The sequence below is a fragment of the Artibeus jamaicensis genome, unplaced genomic scaffold, assembly GCF_021234435.1.
Source record: "Artibeus jamaicensis isolate MK-2021 breed Jamaican fruit bat unplaced genomic scaffold, CSHL_Jam_final contig_1015, whole genome shotgun sequence".
NCBI classification, from domain to species: Eukaryota; Metazoa; Chordata; class Mammalia; order Chiroptera; family Phyllostomidae; genus Artibeus; species Artibeus jamaicensis.
In genome coordinates this window covers 16,443,263-16,465,715 of record NW_026521194.1, presented here as the reverse complement: position 1 = coordinate 16,465,715, position 22,453 = coordinate 16,443,263, and the positions used below count along the sequence as shown (strand labels likewise).

The 22,453-nt window shown below is 43.4% G+C and overlaps 1 protein-coding gene and 1 pseudogene across 6 annotated transcripts in view; one reads left to right on the top strand and one right to left on the bottom strand.

Moving 5' to 3' along the window:
* The window catches only part of PLEKHM3 (pleckstrin homology domain containing M3), a 176,595-nt gene that overhangs the window by 142,672 nt on the left and 11,470 nt on the right, over window positions 1-22,453 (bottom strand). For all 6 annotated transcript variants that reach the window (XM_037165943.2, XM_037165938.2, XM_037165942.2 and 3 more), the window contains exon 2: window positions 15,196-16,119. In XM_037165943.2, the coding sequence (XP_037021838.2) occupies window positions 15,196-15,802 (607 nt within the window). In that variant the 5' untranslated portion in view covers window positions 15,803-16,119. The remainder of the gene's footprint in view (window positions 1-15,195; window positions 16,120-22,453) is intronic.
* The window catches only part of LOC119064338 (60S ribosomal protein L4-like), a 122,370-nt pseudogene that overhangs the window by 96,755 nt on the left and 3,162 nt on the right, over window positions 1-22,453 (top strand).

Here is a 22,453-nt window from a genome sequence, read left to right as displayed (position 1 = left end):
AAAACAAAAAGGCATGGCATTAATCCAATAATGAGAATAAATCGAATGAAATGAAAAGACAGGCTCAAGCAACCAAATGCATTAGGGGTCAGCACCTTTCTGGTTCAAACTAAACTCAGTAGGAGTAGTAAGTAAACTTCCAACATAGCACCTAATTGACACGATGTAATTGGAGAAAAATCTCAGGTCTAAAAACTTAGCTAGGGTGGAATCACAAAAGTATTGGGGAGAAGAGCAATGTCAATGTGACACGCAGAGGTCTGTGTGGAAGACAGAAATACTGGAAAAAATGTGACTACCTATGCCCTGTGGACCCACGAAACAATTACACTTTGCCAGGATTTCTTGTTTTCTAGGTAACGCCCTACAGAGTACCTACACACAAGTCAGAATGTTCCTCCTGCCACCTGACCCAACTCCCTGCTCAGCCTCATCTTCCTTTCGAGTGCTGAAGCCAGGAGGGGTCAATGGGAAGGACAGTGCAGGAAGTGTGATGCTCACAGACCCCCGTTTCTGAGATAGCCCCATCAGTCCTCACGGCCAGTTCATGAGCCTGCCTTCCTATAACCAGTTCTCCAGGCTTGACTCAACTGGCTCCCTGTTTAGGTCTCTGCTTAGATAGCAGTTCTTGCTCACCTCTGAGCCTGGCTGTGCTTATGCTGTTTCCCCCCACTTGCAATGCTCTTTCCTATCACCTCCACCAGCTACCCCCTTTCCCAGAAAGGGGGTTCACCCTGACTCCCCCTTGCCTGCACAAACACCCCTGGATCGGTATCAGGTATCCCTACTGTATCATTCTTCTTCGATGGGCTATTATCAAGCTGTGTTATAATTGTTTATTTAAATATCAAAACAAATAAAATACATATTGAAGGTTGTATTTTTTTTAAGTCTGTCCTCCCTACTGAGGGCAGGGGTGAGGTCTTTTCATCTTTATTACCCAACATATAATGCAATGCCTGGTACGCAACAGGTACCTTAAAAGAGCTTAATGAATTAGACACAAAGCTTCCAGCACAATGCCCAGCATATAGTAGCTATAACTCCCCTCCCACTCCACTTGGTTTCAAAAGTGTACCTGGTCATACCATCTTTAATCAATGACTGGCCGCAATATATACAAGCTTAATACTGTAATAAGGAGGGCTATCACTTGGGAGATGTCTCGAGATTTTGATCAGGCATGAAAATGACAGCAGTGCAGGAGGAAGCAGTCCTCTCTGCTGGAGATATTTTTTCTGAAACGTCTCCATCTCTTTGCTGACATATGCTGCAGATGGTCATAAGCTAATTGAGTCATTCCCTACAGAAGACAAGTCACACTCCCAAAGGGCATGATTTCTGATCTTGGCTGAAGGAAAAAAAAAAAAAGAGTAACACAGATCTACATCTTAAAATAGCAAGCCAAAAGAGAAAAGGAAAGAAATGAGGCAGAGACAAGCCTATTTTACCTGCTTTACATCTCTGGTCCTGACACTCATTAGTATTTGTGTTAATGCAAAAGCCATTAATTTCTTGCAACCCACACTAATCCCTTTGTAGAAAGAGATAATGGATGCCTATTCTCAGGTTCTCTTTCTGTTCTGATAATGCAATGAGGGAGGCAGTGCTGCCAGACACCGCCGCCTCTGCCCCTCTCATTTCCATCAGGCGCTGACGATAGTGCCACCTTTTCCATAATAGGACTCCTAGCCGAGCTTCCCTTCGTCCCCGTCCCTCCTGTGACCCAGCGGCTCAGCTATGCAGCCCTGGGTAAAATAAAAACCACTCCTCTTGCTTTTAGCTAGGAATTTTCCTCTCCTTTTCTTTCCTCCCTGAGAGCTTTTTACAGAAGCTATCATGAATTAGAAAGTCTACTTTAATTGGGCCCAAACCAGCAGCAACGCTGACTAAAACCTCACTTCTTTCTAGCTGCACCAGCTAGGGTGGCCCATGAGGGGTCCTTGGGTGCACTGAATTAGAAGTCGTCTTAGGGGGGTCTCAAAAGTTCCCTAACCTTCTTGATGCAGAAGAGTAAAAAAATGCATTGTGTTTCAATATTTTCCCCCACCTCAGCTCAGCTCTCTCTAAATAGGAGGTATGTTAGCTGGAGACAGAAGGGGGGGTATTAGTCACAGGAAGTGACCCATAATTAAAGACTGATGCGTGGTGTAATTTTTTGAAGAAGAAGCATCAAGAAGAAGGCAAATGTGATCAGAAAGCTATTTTCTGGGTGTGCATTCCTCTCTGGAGCGCCTGCTTACATCAGACCTTATTAATATTGTGGGTGTGAAGGATTAATTATCTTTATGTGTAGAGAACTGGAGAACTACCACTTCTCTTTAATCTCTAACAACGGCTACTTTCATTGGGTCTAAAGTTTATTTTTAATATTTTTTCTATTGACAAAGCAGAAGTTACATACTAAATCTAAGCTTTCATTAATTTACTATACTTTTACTTTTATTTCCCCAGACCATATTGTTTCAACTCATTTAATCAACCCACACCCATTACTGTAAAGTGTTTGGTTTTACAAATTAACATTATGTCTTAACTAACAAGAAATGATTCAGATGGGACCTCTGACAAAGACTGTCCTACCGCCTCAGTGAAATAGAGAAAGATGATCAAGGTGAACTGCTATGCCTGTAAATTCTGTAAATTTCACACCGCCACCACAGACAGTTAATTCCTTATTTAAAAAATTTAGAAGAACCCTTTGTTTCCTCTTTGCTTTCCACTTTCTAGCACGAAGAGCTGGTTCGGCTCATCCTCCGCGGAGGTGCCTTTTCCCTCTCCTCCTCCTAGCGCAGAAGCCAGTGCAGGGGTGTGAGGACAACAAAGGCTGCCGACTGCGGAGGAAGAAGCTCGTGCTCCCCATCACGCACCCGAATCACTTCTGCTTTTGCCATTATTTCCTCTATCTGTTCTCAAAGACAGTCCCATTCTCACGGCTACCACCTTAGTCAAACTCTTAAGCAGGCTCCCACTTCGGGTCCTCCCCAGTCCCGGCCAATCCACACCATGTTACCAGCTTAGCCTTTGGGCCTCTCGTTAGACGGACCCTTCACAAGTGTCCCGTTGGAGTCCAAAGCCTTAGCTTGGCCTTCTAAGGTTTCATCATGGAAAACTGCAAACACACTCTAGAGCATGTAGAAGGGTACAACGAACATCCCCACGTAATCATCCCTCAGCCTCAAACTCACGTCTCGTCCCGTCTGGGACGAGCCCGCTCCAGCTCCGCAGGCTCCTCAGTGTTTGCTGTTGCTGTTGTGGAAGTCGTTCGCTGGGATGTGTGAAAGCCAGTTGCAGACATTTGTCATTTCTATTATAAATACTTCAGAGTGTATCTCTAACAAATAAGAACTTTAAAACATACATGAGATACTCCCAACAGCCGGAATAATTCCTTATCTAATACTTGGCCTGTGTCTAACTTCTTTAATACAGATGGTTTGTCCAAATTAGGTTCACACATGGATTTGGTTGCTGTATCTTTTAAGTATCTTTAAATCTACAACAGTTTCCTCTTCCTCCTTTTGTTCATGACATGTAATCTGTAGAAGAAATTAGTCCCATTTGTCATTTAGAATTTCTCACATTCTGGATCTGGCAGACTGTGCCCTAATGGTGTCGTTTAAATCTTCTTTTGTTTCCCATGTTCTCTCTTAACTGCTGTTTAGACCACAAAGTTTGCATTTCAGATTCTGTTTTATATTCATCAAATATATATTAAATTATAATAAAATCATCCAAAAATTGGCAGGAAAGGGAAAAACAAAAAAAATCAAACCCCACACTTCTTCCACACCCCAGCATCCACGATCCTCCTGCCCAGACTGTACCATTTGAGATGAAGCCTTCAGACATTATATGTAATGTCTATATATGTATTTATGTAATAATACACATGAAAGTTGGGTATTTTCACATGCATTAGCATGTATAATTACTGAACTGTTATGTACTTTCATTTTGGTTACTGTATACAATTTTGTCTTTTAAAAAACCACCATGTCCAAGAAAGCAATAAATAAAATATTTAGGTAATCTGGTTTATCAAGACAATATGAAATGCCTGAGTGCGTATATGAACAAAGTCACAAGAATAGGATTCTGCAGATCAGGCAATAGTTAGAATGGAAAACAGAGCAGCACTTTAATGTTTCCACAGAACGCCAAAGCCCATGTGGTCTCAATATTCCAAATCAAAATTGTTGAGGCAAATGAAAGGAAACGTTTAAATTCGTATAACAAATTAATAAATGTGAAAGAAAGCCTAAGTGAGGAGTTAATGGAGTACTCCTAACACAACAGTACAACACGCTGTCCTAGACCAACCCACGAGGATCACCTCTCCAAGTTTAGTGATACATTATGATTCTTTTGCTCTTCATCATCTTTCTTTTCAATTTCCCTGTAAATTATCCACTATAGTCAGCTATGAGGATAGGTGATTTTAAGATCCGGAAGCCTAGAACACAGGATTTACAACTACTAAATGGGCTCAAAGAGAAGGAAGCAAAGCAACTTGACACACATTTACTGAGTACCAACTATATGCAAAGCAGGGCACTAAGCCTTGTTGAAGATACCACGATGACAAGTTCTCAAAGTGTTTACAGCTGGTTTTGGTACATGACTTTAATATGAGACTTCCAGATCTATATAGTAAATCGAATAGCTCTAGGTAAAGGAGAAACTACAGTGTCACTGCAAACAAAGATACCCCCTACAAATTAGGTTCTTCTTCATGAGTGGCCAATGCCAATTACCTATACTCAACTGTTATTTTCTCTTGACTTCCAGATCCCATTCCCTGCTTCCCAGACTTCAGTGCCACTTGGTTCTACCTTAACTCATAGCTCTGGCTCAGGTACTCCAACACCACACTGATAGCCTAGAGCATGAGAAAATGTAATTACACTTCCTCAGAGGCACAGAATTTCCTAGAACTGGACATCCACCTGCCAGCACCACTTTTTCCTCCCACACTGAACGCTTGCTTCTCTGGGGTTGGTTATCCCCTCTAGGCTTCAGGACTCAGCTCTGGTCCTCAATTCCAATTCCAGGGGGACTCTTGGACCTCACCTCTTGCAGACTGACCGGCTCTTAGCTCTAGCCACCCTCAGCCAGGAGTAGCAGCCCATTCTGATACCATCTGAACCAGCGACACAAGGCAACTTCCATTGACTGCTGCTGCCTAGAACCCTGTATTGAGAATGATGCTGAGATACATCCAGACTCTGAGGGAAAGCACTGTGATGTCACTAGGGGGGGGAAGAGATATAGATATGCATTTACCATCTGGTTTTAGAATCTTTAGCAAGGAGATTCCTTATCTTTCTTGACTCCAGAGACCTAACTCTCTCTTCCACAACAGTAACCTCCTAGATTTCTTAGACCTTTCATCATAAAGTACTTACCAATTTCCAATGTGGTGCTCCTTCCTTTTTAACCCAGGCATTTTTCTGACTCCTCCACCTTGCCTGCCTTCTACCCCATCCTTATAAGGGTCTTAATCCTGAAATCCTTCCACCTCGCCTCTTGCTATCTCTTCTTTGTTTCACTGGACTCCTTCCTCCTCTGGATTCTGTGGTCAATAGTTAGGACTTTTCTCACAAGGTCCTCCCAACACACTGAACCCCAGGATTATACAGACTTACCTGTGAGTCATGAGCAGCAGTGATCTCCACAGGCTGCCCCTCCTGGGGGACAGCCCACGACAGGCTGACAAATGGAGGAGCAAGCCTGGAGGAGCAGGCCAGAATTAGTGCTTCCTGTGAGACAGGCTGCACTCTAACTGCCTGGTTCCTCTCCTAAACCTGACCATAAGTCACGCCTCCCCAGGGCTGAAGGGCCCAAAGGAGGAGGAGAGGCCAAGAGTGTTAGCCTAATTGATGTCCCTTTACATGGACACAAAAGCCATAAGAAAGAAGGTTCCCTGCTATCCTTCCCCTTCATTACTGCTCAACCCTGCCAACTTCCAAACTTCTTGTAATTACCCTTTTAATCTTGACTTTTCAAGTAATTTCCAAGTGCTTCTTGCCAAACCTATCACATTACGTTTAACTGTCTGGCTTTGAAGGTCCTCCATAACCTGAGGCCACTGCTGCACTCTCCCAAACTCAGCCCTGATCCAGACTGGCCTCCTGGCCATCCCACATACATGCTGCATTCCCCTCCACCATGACTTTGTGCTCCACCCTTCAAGTTCAGCTGAAATATCCTATGAAGCTTCTCTGACATTCTCCATCATCATCATCTCTCTCTTCTTTACATTCCTGGGTAACAAAACACAGTATTCTAAGTCTATTTATATCATAGTATAGTATTCAATTGTGTATAAGCCAGAAACTAGAGAAAAAATTTTGACTAATTTTAGGTCTTTGTTCTCCTCATTAGAGGCACATGAGAGAAGCGAAATTAATAGGATCCAATTAAACAGGACACTGCCCCAAATGTCTATAGCAAAGAACATAAAGAAAATGCTGCTACAGGAACCAAAGAGGGGCTGTGCCTTGTACTCTTAAAATATGGTCAACAGTAGTGCTCACAAATACTTGTTATTCTGGTAGAAGTGAACTAGGCTCCAGTAATATCTTTCCTGTAAGGTACTTTAGGTACCTTTTTTCCATAGATAAAAGAAAATATCCTATTTGTTCTCACTTCGCAATAAACCTAGGGGAAAAAGACATATTATCTATGGAAGCTCCAGTAGAAATCAACCTATAGTATACATGCTACATATAGGCTAGATACATCAACTTAGGGATCTTTTGCATCTAAGGTCTTGGCTAAGGGCATCAGTGATGGAGTGTAAGTCAATACAGTCAAGGTCAATTTCAGTTCTCAAGCGTGATCCTGACTAGGAGATCAACACACCTAACCAACTTCTTAAAAGAGGCTTTCTGCCTTCTGTGACACGGGTAACCTCTCATCTTAATAGAACTTTTCACCCAGAAAGTTCCAAACTATGCTCAGTCTTTGCCATAGTAAGCTTTCTACTCTCTTTCTGTAATCTATAGACACTAAGTATAAAGAATCTCCTATACTTAGGCCAACATATTTTAATATAAATGGCATGTCATTACTGTACCTTGGGCATTATACAGAATCATAGAAACTTAGAACGCTTTTTAGCCCACCCCATGAGAGGCAGAACCTGTTAGTTGCTTATCGTATCAGCTAGTTCTCTCCCCCTCTTCTTTACCAACAGAACCCTATCTTACTCAGGTATGATGGCATATGCTTAGAGGAGATGGCCTCTTCCAGTGCCCCCCACCCCCGGAAAGAACTGTGATTTGCTTAATCCAGTCACAGTAATTCCATTTTCCTTTGCCAGAGATTGCTTTCAGGGTGAGCATGTGACCCAGTTCTGGCTGCTGAGAGGGTATTGGAGAGAGACCCGGAGGAAGTGGCCTGCTTTCCCTTCTTGACTTTGGCTGTTGATAGATAAAATGATCCTTGGGAATGCGACAGCCTTCTGGTACCAGTGAGGGAAGAGAAGAGACATCACCAATATGCTGGAGAGAGCAGAGCAAAAAGATGGAAGGCACCTGGATCCTTGATGACCCTGAGGCCACCTACATACAAACTTCTTCAGTGTTTATTGCATATGGTACTTGCCATTCACTAAGTGTTCAATAGCCATCTGTTAGACATATGAAAATACATATAATAAGTGGCCTTACTATTTCTGCCACTTTTAGTTGCATATGATATTTGCTTCTGAAAACATTCTAACAAATTTCACAGATTTAGAAAGAGATTCCAGGAAGCAAATGACTTGGCCAAGGTTATACCACAAAGTGTACAAGTTGAGAGTGGAAGTCTAAAACCCAGGCTTTCAATCTGAATCAAATTCTGTGTTATTTGTGGAGAACATAAGTCCTAGACTTCCTCAGCCTTGAGAGACGGCATTACTGGGTGGTTATGTGTGGCCTCCAGCGTCCGCCTGGGTTGGGACACTAGCCCCACTGCGTACTCACTGCATGGCCTGGCGTGACAGCAACTTCTCTGGGGCTCGGCTTCCTCATTTGTAAAATCAGAACCGTATCATCTATCATATCAGACTATTATGAATATTAAATAAGATAAACAATGAACATATCTTAGCAGAGTTGGGAATGTGGTTAACTCATCAAATGATAGGATTAATAATAACAAACTTCATTCAACTTCACTCAAGCTATAAATAAGGAAAAAGAAAAGAGAAGCAATTTCCATTTTGTAAAGAAAAACCAAACCCAAACTGTACTGTCCTGATTTTCCAAGCACCAATACATAAAATTCAACCAAACACCTCGTATATGCTCATATTGGTATAATACAAAGTTTTCTTCAATAGGGTTCAGATCATCAAAGAACTTCCAACCTGGTGTGGGAGATGGATGTACAAGCAATTACTTAACATATGTAGCAGAATAAAAATAAAATGTGCTATAGAAACATAGGGTGAAAGGGAAAAAATGAATTTTAACTGAGAAAAATATGGAAAGGTCTCAGGGAGGATGTGGCATTTGAATTGGCCCTGGAAGGATAATGGAGGGTTTGAGCAGTGAGAAAGGCAGGGAAAGGATTCTGGGACGAAGAGACAGCCTGAGCAGAGGCCAGAAGCTTGAAAGGACCCGGCACAGTCAGAAACGGCAGGTGGGGGGCTGGCGGAAGGTGTGGGCAAGGAGCTTAGCAATAAACCTGGATGCTTTGTAAGATTTGTACTTGATTTGGGGGAGCCATGATTCATTTTTGAGATCAGAGCAGCGTGAAAAGATCTGTTTTAAGAAGGTAACTTTAGCAGTTTGTCAAATTAGTAACTATACTTCTTCCTGGCCAAGAAAGATAAAATACATGAACAGAGCAGCCACAGAAAAAGTCAGATGCTTCACTTTCAGAGTCCCCATATAGAAATTTTAGGAATCAGAATACAGGCTGTCGATGAGGCACGATGGGTTTCCGAATGGCTGCCACCGGCCAACATTCAATAATGTAACCAATGGAAACTATACAACCATATAAAAAAATCAACTTTCTTTGACCTATTTTAGCAACTTCTTTGCACTGACTAATCTTGCTGAAGGGTGAATCATAAATTCAGCAAGAGACCATGTCCTGGTGACCTCACTTGTTCTAAGCCTGCAGGAATATTCCCACCTCTACTGGCTCCGAGGCTTTTGAGAAACATCATAATTGAAAAAGCAGTCATTTTAGTATAAGTTCCAAATTTGGCTTTTTTTTTTTCAAGTGAAAGATGGGGGGAAAGGGAATGAAAACAGAGTAACATAAAACTCAGGATAAAGAAACCATACTGCCATGGTTTTTCTAGCCCTAAAGAAAATCTCTGCTTGAGACCATCTCCTAAAGTACTTAGAACAAGAAAATACAGCCATAGGAATGGTACCAGGTCACCAGAGAGTGAAACCGACTGAAACAAAAGCCCCGCTGACCACTGCCCTTGGCAAGAAGATGAAAATGTGAACACAGTCAGGGAGGGAAAGTAAGTCAGATTCTGGCAGTCTGTTGAGTTTCAGGGCTTCAGAGCTAATGCAAAGCATTTCTTTAAAAAAATTGATTTTAAAAGTACAACAGCAGTTCATCCAGAAGTAGAGTTATAAGGCACACAGAAAGCATACCTATATTTCCATCACTGATCTGACTACAGTAATTAGCTCCCACACAACCATGAGTCAGGGTCAGTTCAAGTACATCCTAGAATGATGTAATTTTAGAGTTGGGAAGGACTGTAGAAATGATTTAACCTGCTTCACTAGGTTTATAAACCAAAGGCAACAGACAAGTAGACTTTTCCAAACATCCGAGATACATTTTAGTCCTAGCTGAGTATTCTTTCCAGAGAGCCTCGCCTTCCTCTACTATGTACACACACTTATAAGTGTAAGTATACCAATATAAGTATTGTGTGTGCACATAACCTACTTTTCATACAGATAACATATCTAATGCCCTCATGTTCATATGACTTTTTATGTTCCTACCTGGATATATGTTTATACCAGGACTGTAACTCTATGATGTTAACACCTGTTTTCTTTATCCTCTGGGAAATCCCTGGTGCACATGGCTGAACCATTAGTTAACGAACATGAACAAGATGACAGTGATGCAAAGGAGTAAAGGGTTAGGTATATACACTTGTGAAGAGCATGTTTGCATAGAATGAAGGTTTGTGCCAAACCCTGACGTGAGCCATTCTTGCGGGGGATCGAGCCCCTCCCTCAGGGCCAGTGCCCAGTCATACTTCCCTCCAGCTGCCTGGGGCACAGCAGACACTGGGATGGCGGAAAGGGAAGGAGCTGACCCTTAAGAAGCTTTGTTCTCCACCACTACCTTGGCTTCTTTAGAAATAACTGCCTCTGTTGCCAACTCATCTGAGAGCTATTCCTTCCTGTCGGTCTACGAGCTAATCCTTTTGACATTACTATCCAATCCCCAGGTAGAGCAGATAGTGTTAACCAGGTTGGATTCAAGCCACACACCATCAGCCTAGTAGGACCCACTGGCAGGACCCTTTATCCATTAACACAGGCAACATTCCATCTGAAAAATCTGTCCTCGGGTCTGCATCTGCCTGAGGCAATGCAGAATCTAGAATGTATTTGCATACCTCTAAGTAAGACTAAAAAGAAGCAGCCAAAGGTGGGGCAAAACCCTAAGTCACCTTTCCATGGTTACAAACCCAGGGGAATCCCTTTACTTACGCCCCCTGCACAGGTAACATTTGAAAATGTGAAAAGCAAAGTTACAGTCTTCCTTTTTCAGTTCCTTGGTCTCCTGAAGAGCTGTGACCAGCTCTGCACTGACCATGTATTTTAGCAAATATGTTAAATGCAGAAAACAATCATTGCTTTTAGCTAGACTGAGTGGTAGTGTCTCAGTTTTTCCTAACCAGTCAATCCCCTGAGAGACTAATTTTAGTTCTACAAACATTATCCAGGCCTATTTCTTCCACACTACTTCCCACCCTCTACCCCCACAGAGACTTATTGCCAATAAGGCTTTGGGAGTGGAGCGTTCTGCAGCCTGAGGATTGATTACTGGTTTCCAAAGTGAGGATACAGCCTAGCTTAGTGGTCAAGACCATGGACTCTGGAGGGGGAAAGCCTAGGTTCAAATCCAGGTGCCCCTATTTACCAGCTGTGGCACTAAAAGCATGTTTGAGCACAGATTATTTCCAGAGCACTATTTTAGGTACCGAGGATAAAACAGTGAGTAAGAGGCAATCCCTTTCTCGGTGACCATAAACTCTAATGTGGAAGACAGGAACAGCTGATCACAAGTCAGCACGTGAGAGGGAGGGCGTGGTCTACTTCTCATTAACAAGCCAGTTAGCAGCTGGGAGAAAGAGCTGCAGGAAGGTAAGTTCAAGGAGTAGTTCTTGTGAGGCCAGTTCATGAAACAGACTGCAGGGGAAACTGGGGTGATTGGTAATGTCGCCTTGATTCTCATTCATGAGTTGCAAGGTCAATTAACATTGTTAAACATTTAAAACATTTATTGAGTGTTTACTATGTGCTAAACATAGTTCTAAGAATTACTTTAGATATTTTAACCCATTTAGTGCTCACAAGAAACTGAGGTGAATACTGCTATTTTCCACACATTATGACAATAATAATAATAATAATAATAATAATAATAATAATAAAGACAGAGGTTAAGAAAGCTGCCCTGTGTTACAGAGCTAGTAAGTACTGGAACAAGGATTGAAACTAACAGTATAGGTTTAGAGTAAGTGTACTGTTTCGTTTTTTATTTGAAATTCAACTTTTTTTATTGTTGTTCAAGTACAGTTGTCTCCATTTCCCCCCCACCACTCCCTCACCCCCACCCCACCCATCCCTGCCTCCCACCCTCAAACCTACCCCTTTGGCTTTGTCCATGTGTCCTTTATACTTGTACCTTGACAGCCCTTCCCATATTTTCCCCCATTGTCCCCTCCTCCCTCCCCTCTGGTCACTGTCAGTTTGTTCTTTATTTCAATGTCTCTGGTTATATTTTGTTTGCTTGTTCAGAGACAGTGTTTTTAACCAATACACTGTCTTCTTTTGACCAGAGGGACTTCTTCAAACAGGCTTGCCCGTAACAAATAGCTGATATTATACCCCAGCTATGCCCTGCCCTCACTATGTCAGAACTTGGTCTGCTTTATACCCAGAGCAGCATTTATCCTCAGTGAGGTTCAAAAGCCCAATTGTTCATCACCAAAGGAGGCATAAGGTGCAGCAGTCCTACCTAATGAAGAAGACCTGTGGGCTTGTTGTTGTGAAGGGAACAAGAGGGATAAGGGAGGCAGAAGAAAAGGAAGGTAAGGATAAGGAGAAAAACTATTCCTGGTAAGTCTTTTTTTAAAGATTTTATTTATTTATTTTTAGAGAGAGGGGAGGGGAGGGAGAGAGAGAGGGAGAGAGACCTCGATGTGCAAGAGAAATGCTGACTGGCTCCCTCTCACAAGCCCCCAGCTGCAGACTTGGCCCACAACCAAGGCTTGTGCCCTGACTGGGAATCGAACGGGAGACCTTTCAGTTTGTGGGACGACACCCAACCCACTGAGCTGCACCAGTCAGGGCTCCTGATAAGTCTTTAAGCTATTCAAGGTGAGCTCAGAAAAGGAGCCAGGAAACAAACAAACAAACAAAAAAAGAGCTGGAGAAAGCATAAAAATTGCAGTAATAAAGGAAAGAGAGTGACAAACCTAGACACAACATTAAGTTGACCTCGTCAAAAGAAGCCAATGTGACTAGATTTCATTTCTTCTGAGGAGCCCCTGGCCTCTCACTAACTCTTGCTAATTTTTAGGACAGCAGGAGTGGGAGATGGGAGGATGATGGGTCACTTTTGGTGACTTTGAATTTAAAGTGCCTGTGAGACATTCCAACAGACATGTTCACCAGGCAGCCGGATATGCAAGTCTGGAGCTCAAGGGCGAGGTCTGGCTGGACCCCAAATCTCCAGCTCTAGCCAGGATACGACACCGCCTCCCTCTGCTTTTGGCATATTCCTTCAGGAGAAACAGTAAGCCTTTCTTCGGTTTGGATCACTAATTTCAAAGGTTTTAAAGTAAACTTAGCTCAAAGATCTTGGTTGATTTACACTAAAATGAACCTGAACGTTGGCACATCCACCCCAAAGGCTGTAAGAGTTGCAGTGAGCCGAGTGGGTGACCAGCCATGTACCTAGAACCCCTCTCCACCCGCAGCCCAAGAATGTCTGGCCAGCAGGCACTCACTGCCTGCCTTCCCCCTTTACCTGGTTAGTAATCAAAACACAATTTATCCTGCCTGCTCTCCAGAACATGCCAGAAAGAAAAAGCGTCAGAAGCCTGACATGCTGCTTGTCCAACTCTGCTAATTCCTGCTAAGATGTGTATCTCATGGATAACCAAAAAGCGGCCAGGTTGCGTTACAGAAATATCTACAAAGGCCATTTGTTGAAGTTTTCTTTTCAAAACACCATTCAGTACTTATATTTCAACATCATTTAACATTCAACTTTTTAAAAATACAGAATGAAAAAAATCATAATCATAATATACTAAAAAGAGAACCTACAGTAGGTGTAGTTCTTGCATTTACAAAACAAACAATATAGGAAAACCGAAGCTGGGACTAGGACACTCTCTTAACTTCGGCTGTAGCAGGGATTTAGAACAGTTACGAAGGTACGGTGATGAAAATCCATGTGAGCTCCAAGAAACCACAAGCAGCGGAGGTTACACACTAATCAAAGGAGTACACCTGTTTGGGCTCCAGGTGGAGCTCTCACTCCGCCCTCTGAGCCTTAACCGGCCTTTCCGGTTTACTCCCGCAGTCACCACCCTTGGCCAGATGTTACAGAGGGCCAGTGAAACATGAGGGAAAAAAAACCAACAACGAGGAATCACAAGTCATAAATCTGGGTGGAAGAAAGCATTTGAAAAGGCTGGATTTGACCCGGATTTGAAAATAATGCAGCACCTCACGAGGAACACTGCCTTTCCTGAACAGACTTCATTAGGACCTTGCCTCAAGTTACACTTATAAACTACGTTTTATTAATCAAATGTTAAATGTGCCAGTGGAATACCGAGCAATGGTAGAGACTGGAGTAACTGCAAAACAGCAGTTACGTACACAAATGAGTCTCCCCAGTTAACTGAGCAGAAGCCATCTATATGTAAGGTTAATAAGCAGGGTCACTGAAGAACCGTCAGTAATAAAAATGGATGGCCTGCATAAAAGAGGTTCCCTTGAAGGAAAATACTGAGGTGAACAGAGAGACGGCTTGTCATATCTCACAGAAGAGAAAGTTCATGTGTGAGTGCGGGAGCATACTTATACAGTGTACAACACATAAGTGCAGGTATGCACATCAAGTACGAGGAGGAAGGAAATTCAAGGTCCCACACCGTGAGGTCCTAACGAACCTGTCCAACCTTTCCCTCCCACTACCTGCCATGGGATCCTTGGCTCCTCTCACAAGGGTTGACTTACTCTTCTCTGCCCTTCCCATGTCTTCACCTTTGTTCACACCCTGCTCCTGACCAGGTGTTCTAGACTGAGACTCGCTCTGCGCCTCAGTGTCCCTCAAGGTCCAGCTCGAGTCCCATGAGCTCTCCTCACGAGGCCTGCCTGACAAGCCCAGCCCAGGCGTCTTCTCCTCCCTCTCTGCTCTTACAGTCTCGGTCACTCTCTCATCAAAGAGTCCACCAAGACAGACTGAAATGTGTAAGTTCCCTCCCTCGTACACATTTCAGGTGACCATCTACTTTCTCTAACTACTGGGCGCCTCCCGGAGTCTCTGTGAATGTCAGTCCCCTCAGCTAAATGACAAGTTCTTAGGGCGGGAATTGTGTCTTCACACACCTTTAAGTCCTTCATGGCACAAGGCCAAGCCCAATATGTGACCCAATGAACACCTACTGACATGCGTAAGCAGTACCATACAATGTGCAAAGGGAAAATGCTACATTAATGATGAGTAATCTAACATACAAGATGAGAAAGAAAGAATTAGCCAGAGCTGTCTTTTCACTCAGTGCCACCTATGATAATACTAAGACCATGAGATAAGGTCAAGTACGAAAGAAAACAAAAGAGGCTTAAGTAAGCATAGACAGACAAGGACACCAGAGAATAAGATTCTCCTGGGGCAAATGTAAAAGACACACAGGGAAATCAACAACTGGTTGACGGCGATTGGATATAAAATACATACCAGTATTTCCTTGAGCATCTTTTATCTTGTTCGGTGAGGGCAACACCAGAGACGACCTGGGGAAGTGAGGGCCCTGAAGAGATGGTTGTTGCGGCAGCTGCTGCAAGGGTGTGGTGTTGAGGATGACCCTCCAGTCCACCTGGGTCACGTCTGACCTTGATCGTGCGTGCCCTGGCTTAAAAGTAGAGGTCTCATCCAGTAAGTCATTCACGGAACGAGGTCTGTTCCTCCGACGCTGACAGATGTCGAACAAATTAAAGGTCGACGCTTCCTTTTGTTCCATCCAGGAAAGATTATCCGGGGCTGTCCCCTTCTGGACCATAAACTGTTCTTTGGCAGGGAAGACATTTTGAGCTTTGGTTTCTAAGAGCCTGGTCTTGCAGTGGTCCCAAACCATGCCCCTCTCGCCCAGGGAAGCAACGTTTCTGATAGCACCATTGTCTGTTATGCTGCTGAGTACCTCGTGCCCCACCAGTTCGGGGACTTCCTGAATCCCATACACCTCTGCCTGCTGCACGGCCTTGTCTAGCTTACTGTCAAACGTAGTAAAGAAATCCTCAGTAACTTCCAAGGCTGGGCTGATATCATCCACTTCCAAAGCTTCCATGCTGTGGGCTCTGGAGACATAAGCCTGCTAAGCTGGTTCAGGAAAGGGCCTCATGAGCAGTCACCCAACAAACGGAGATCTTACGGGCAATAGAGTTCTGGGAACAACTGGAAGGAACCTCATTCGGCTGCCTGGAGCAGGCCACGCACAAGGGTGGCTGATGTTTTCCCAGCCAGGAGAAGCATTTGCTCGCTGACAATGGCCATTCACAAAGGTATCAGAAGGGAAATGTTCCTGTGAGATAATTCTTCAGTGAGATCTTTGTAAAGACAACAGGAAGTGCTTCTCAAAACAATGCCATGGCAATCCTTAATTTCCTGGAAGAAAACAAAAAGGACACCATTGACACACGGTCACTATGTTCTGTAGCACTCAAACCTGCCCAATTACATCCCCATCTTTCCATTTTCTCTACGGCAGTCACACCCACAGGTGGACGACCAATGCACAGAAGTTCCACTGTCAAGAGTACACATCACTACCTGCTTTGTATTAGAACTCACCCAGAGCAGAGTGGAACTCTTGATAGGGGGAATTAAGGTCAATAGCTTTTGCTCACACAGAGAAGCCTTTGAGAGCAATTGTGAAAAGACTACCCTGGCGAATCTCTGTGATACGTTGACCTAAAATAGTAAGCAAAAGAGACTAGGAATTCTGTAACTGGGCCTCTATGGTAATCAGTCTGAAAGTCATAAATGCATGAGTTCTTTCACAAACCTTGAAAGCACTGATAATTTGTAGAGAGGGAAACTCTGTCCCTTCACTAAACCCAAATGTAGCTGGGCTTGTACTTACTAGATTTAGGTTACGTAATGCCTAATGAAGACTGGTCTTCAGAATTCCTCCAGTGGTCCTGGAAAAAGGCTTTGAGGATTGGCCTAGGAGCACAGGTCCAGGCTCTAGGCTGAGCAGAGAGAATCCTCGCACCAATCCAGTCTCTCTGGGAAACGGCAGATCTCAGGCCAGGCCAAGCTAGGGCAGACCTTGACAGTGAGGCTGTCCAATACAGTAGACACTAACCGTAAGTGGCTGTTTAAATTTATTAAAATCAAATAAAGTTCCTCAGGCACCTTAGCTACCTTTCATGTATTCGACAGCCATGTATACCTTTGTATTTTTTTGCCAAAAAACAGTAACTAGGCAAAGTCTTTACTTCCCCTGGCCTGCTTACAAATAGGTAGTTAGGCAATCAGGAACACCTTTGCAAGCGGGTGCCTCTTAAGAACATGGATGTGCTTTCTTTTTTAAAAGTGTGTAATTTTTATGGTTAATTAAAATCATTTTTAGCTCTTAGGTCACTAAATCACTACATTTCAATCAACAGCACCAATCTACATTGATGTATGCAAGTGAACTAGGATATACAGCCCTTTATTTCAAATGTATCAAGGGGGGTTGCAGTTCACCAGAACTCTGTGGTCAACCTCTTGTAAAGTGATAATGACTGTGAATCTGTCTACTTTTATACTTTGATATGTACTGTGTAAGTGCTCCTCAAACAAGGCACGGGTTGATTTTTAGAGACAAGACCAGTTACAATGTTCTTCCAGTGACAAACAGGCTTCTGTTTCCTGTGTCTCCACGAGAACGTGAGCCTCTGGTGCTGTACCTTCGGGTTTCACTACGTCTCTAATTTTGAAGCTTGGAGGGTTTTTAAATTTTTTATCTTGTATGTGGGAGGTTAAAAAAAGAAATATATAATAAATCTTACAGCTTTTGTTCTTTCTTTACTATGACTTAAACACAAGGAACGAATATGTTTCCCATTCTATAGAGGCGGCATCAAGGTACAGAGCACTAAGCTATCCATCTCAGATTACATTACGGACATTTCTCTTAGCGCTTAAAATTCTGTATCAAATTCTTTGCTCGTGCTAGAGTGTCAATACCTCCAAAGTGATTCTTTCTTTCCCTGCTTTCCTTCCTTCCTTTTTTTTTTTTTTTAAATCAAAATATCTAGGAGTATACTCTTTGTGCTCTCTGCTCGGATTTTCACAGACTGATGAGAGGCAAAGAACCACTGATGGCCAGCAGTCCTGGGCTGTGCAACACTTCCATTGCACACGTTCTGAAACCATAGGCCTTTGAGATCATCCTTTCAACTCCAGCCTTTCGTAGAAGGAGACACTGAGGCCCAGAGGGAGCAAGAGGTCCTGTGGACACTTTCTCTGCATTGTCTCATTCGAACCTCATAAAAGGGTAGTAAAATTCAATTTTAAAACATTTCAATGCTGTTTAACAGGGCATTCTGGAAATCACTCATCTGTCCATCCACTTACCATCTAATAAGTTCATATCATGATTAAGACACTAAAGGTGGAAAGACAATAAGACACAGCTCTCGCCCTAAAGAGGTTCTCAGTCTAACATGATGCACCTAAGAAAATGAGTCCAAAAAGCTACCTTGACAGAGGATGGAAATAGATACTAGAAGCAGCCCACAGAGTTGAGCACAGAGGCACCAGGCATGTGATTGAAGATGCCGTCTTGGATGAGAGCTCAGTTAAGTTTTCCAAGGATTCCAGCCCCAGCCAGTATCTAACTGCAACTCATGCGCGATCCCAAGTGAGACTTTTCCAGCTGAGCCCAGTTAACCCAGAACCATGAGAAAGAGTAAATCGTTTGAAGATACAAAGTTTGGCAGTAGTTTGTCACACAGCAACCAATAATTAGGACTCATCACTTCCTCAGGGAAGCACTCTCTAGGTTAAAAGTCCTTGTTAAGGTTTCCATGGCACCTGAACTTCTGTGAGTTACACACATCACATTTGTAATTACCAGTTTCAATGTCAATATCCCCCCCAGGCAGCAACTGCCTCTTTTGCTCACCCTTGGACCTCAGAACACAACTGCAGCTCAATAAATATTTGTTGCATAAATGAATGAATTTCTTTGAGTGGCTATCTTTAGAATCACTTGACAGAGTTTTCTTTTACTCCTTTTTCCTTTGTTGTCAGTACTTCTTACTTAGAGCCCTCTCTGTACATGATTAATTCTAGCAATAAACATTAAAGACAGCTGCTGCTTTAACCACAGTCCTCCCCACAAAATCACTCCTTAATGTAATAAATGAATGAGTAGACCAGTGTGAGAAATCCAGGCTTCGCCTGTATTTGCACAGTACAAATGAAATAGCTAAAAGGAGTCACTGAGGGGAGCAGTGATTTATTCATTCCATGAATATTTTTTGAGGCAGCTGCTGTGTTCTAGGCATTGGTGACGCAACAGTGCACAGAGCGAAGCCCCGCCCCTGTGGGATTTATATTCCAATGGAACAGCTGCACATGCTTTCGCCATCCTGCCTCACCTGTTAGGGCGCAGTGAGAAGGTGAAGCAGCCCTCCATGTCCTGCATGGATGCCATCCATCCCATTCCAAATCCCAACCCTCTGCAAAGTCTTTCCTGAGGAGTCAATCCCTTTGGGTCTCTCCCCTGAATGTCTACAGCGTAACTAAATAAGCCAACTTTGTAGACTGTCTTTTCCACCTCAGTTAGACTCTAGGGCACATTCCACATCCAGGTCTGGGTTCCCCGACCTGGAACCCAGCATGGTCTTGCTCCTCTAACACAGCCTTCATGGTCTTGCTCCTCTAACACAGCCTGCACATAATTTCTGTGAACCCTTCGGACTCTCCCTAGTGGAACAGGAGTCAGCGAACATGTTCTGTAAGAGCCATTAATAAATATGTTAGGCTTTGTGGGCCGCACAGTCCCTTCTGCGATATTCAACTCTACGGCTGAGGTGGGAGAGCAGCCACAGACAGACAACATGGAAATGGATGGGCATGTCTGTGTTCTGATGGAACTGCATTTAAAAAAGAGGCAGGTAAAGAAAATATGGTATATCCATACAATGGAATATTATTCAGTCTTAAAAAAGGAGGGGAATCCTGTCACACGTTGGTTATAATATGAATGAACCTGGAGGACATCATGCTAAGTAAAATAAGCCAGTTACAAACAGACAAATACTGCATGATTCAATATACACGAGGTATCTAAAATAATGTTCATAGAAACAGAAAGTAGAATGGTAGTTACCAGTGGCTGGGGGCAGGGGGAAAGAGCAGTTGTTGAACAGGTATAGAGTTTCCTATTTGCGAGATAAAGTTCTGGAGATCTGTTCATTAGGATGGTAACCAAAGCTCAACCCCAAGAATCCCATGAAAGCATCAAAAGGTAACAGGAGGGAGAATCCGTGTGGGGCTACTTTCTAAGGAGGAAATCTGCCATTTACATCTCACTGGGCAAGGCTAACTAACAGCGTGACTCCGGCAGTCCTCTCATGCAGAGGCAGAAGCAGATATGAGCAATGAGACCGCCGGCCCCCACAGAGATGCCCTGGTTCCCCCGAGCTGTTCGGTAAAGTGCCGACCTCCTTCCACTGGAGTAAATGGCTCGCCGTCAGAATGGAATGAGTGCTGAGGGGGTGTCTGGGGCCTCGTAATCTTAGAAGCAGCTGGACTATGGAGAAAAATGCAGTGCAAGGATACTTAGGATAAACTTCCTGCCAATCCTTTTGAAATCAAGGGCAATTTCAAGGATGGTCAGCACATGTGGCTTTCACATGCTCTTCGCTTTGGTTAAGGCTGCGGCCCACTGAGACCTGTCTGCGACTTACATAATGCGAAGGACCCACCGCCAGAGGGTCAACCTTAGTAAGATGATATGTCTGGACCATGAGGCTACATGAGACTCTGATTTTTCATGGTGCTTTTTGTCACAAGGACAAAGTAAGTGTGTTGGTGAAGTACAGAAAGGCCACAAGCCGCAGGTAAGGACATGGTGCCAACGCTGACCTCATACCCAGAGCTCAAGGGGCTTTCAGAGGAGGACAGCTAGGAACCTGGGTGGATCCCACTCATTTTCATAGGCCTGCAGGGAATTTTCAATGGCTGCATTGTACACAAGTTTTAAGAAATGAGAAGTTCATTGCCATGCAATACATAAGAAGTGTAACATTTTAAAAAATAATGTGTATAGTGTTTTTTTCTAGTTCTAAAAGTAATAAATACTCATAGAAACTCTGGAAAATAGTGACAACCAAGGGGCAACATGAGTCACGATCTTATAACTCAGAGAATAAATTGATAGTTGTGCTTTGCCTAATATTTAATTGGAATCAGATTATATAGAGAGTTGGCACACTGTTTAAATGTATGCTCAAAAAGAAATGCCGGTAAATACTAACCTTGAGAAAAATAAATGTCCCAGTGTATGCTGTGCCACTTACGCCTTATGACCTGGCACAAGGCCCCATCAACGGAACTTCCCTTCCACAGCCACGCCCGGACCCCCTCACTGTGCTCCCATGGGGCGCTCCACAGCCCTGACCCACCCTATGCTACTAACCGGCCCCTCTTCAAACATGGCCTCCCTCCACCAGAAACACCTCTCCTTCCTCCTCCTTTCCTTACAGGTTCCTCATCAAATGGGGGCACTACCCGAGGCCCCCAGTCTGACTCAACTGCATGTGCTTCTTGCATCAATTTACCCATACTAATGACGTCAATAATACTTCTTTGTTCACGCCTCCCAAAGTTCCATCTCCAATCTCAATCTCGGGCCTGACCTCTGGTCCTATATTCCCAGCTGCTCGTAGGGCATTTCTAATTGGTACACCTCATGACACAACTGAGCTCAGTTTGTCTAAAGTCATAGTCAGTTATTAATTCACTAAATTTTTGCTGAATGAATGTGCTCCTTTAGGCTGGACACAGTTCTAGCCACTGGGGAGACCATAACAAAGAAAATCCATCAGTGACGCTTTCACTGACCACAACAACCAACTCTAACCTGACGCCCTAGGCCTTTCACAGTCTTGGCCTTGCTTGCCCATACAATTTCCTTCTTCCACAAAATACACTCTTTTCCTTCACATTGGGATGCTATTGCTCAAATATCATGCTTTCCCAACTCCAAGACATCACTTACAGTTATCTTTGAGGTACCCTCATGCAGGTACTATTATCCCCATTTTACAGATGAAGAAACTGAGGCCCAAAGATATATAACTTGCCTAAAGTCACACATACACCCTGCTGGACTTAAATCCAATCGAGAACAGCAATTCTAGCCTATAACCCTGCTAGGCCTAGAAACATAGCCAGTATGCCATGAGCACTCGGGAAATATTTGTTGAATGAACAGCTGCATAAAGAGTATGCTTGCGAAGCACTGATACCTACAAATATAACACCATTATGGTTTTCTGACAAAAGTGTATGTGAATTCACTATAAACTCGTTGAAGTAAAATTTGACATGCTTTCCAAAATATGATATTGACTTGAGCTTTTACATTTTTTCTTGGTAGAAAAAGCTTCAAAACTACTGAAACCAGGTTTAAAAATAACATGGCAAAGGTCAGGTAGCAAAAGGCCTCACTCAGACCTTCTGTAGAAACAAAAGCACCTATGCAGCCCTTGGGGATGATTTTGTGAACGACCAAATCAGCAGCTTAGCTGGTCTCATTTCCCATTGACTTCGAGCTCAAGCTCTTTCTAAAACCAGTAAGGAGACATTCCTTCGAAACACCCACCGGCAATCAATTTAAAGCATTTTTCAGTACATCTCCGTGTTTGTTTATTGTTTGCCACTTGCAAAATCATCAAGACATTTGATGCCCCGAGATGTTTTCCCAGAAACCAAA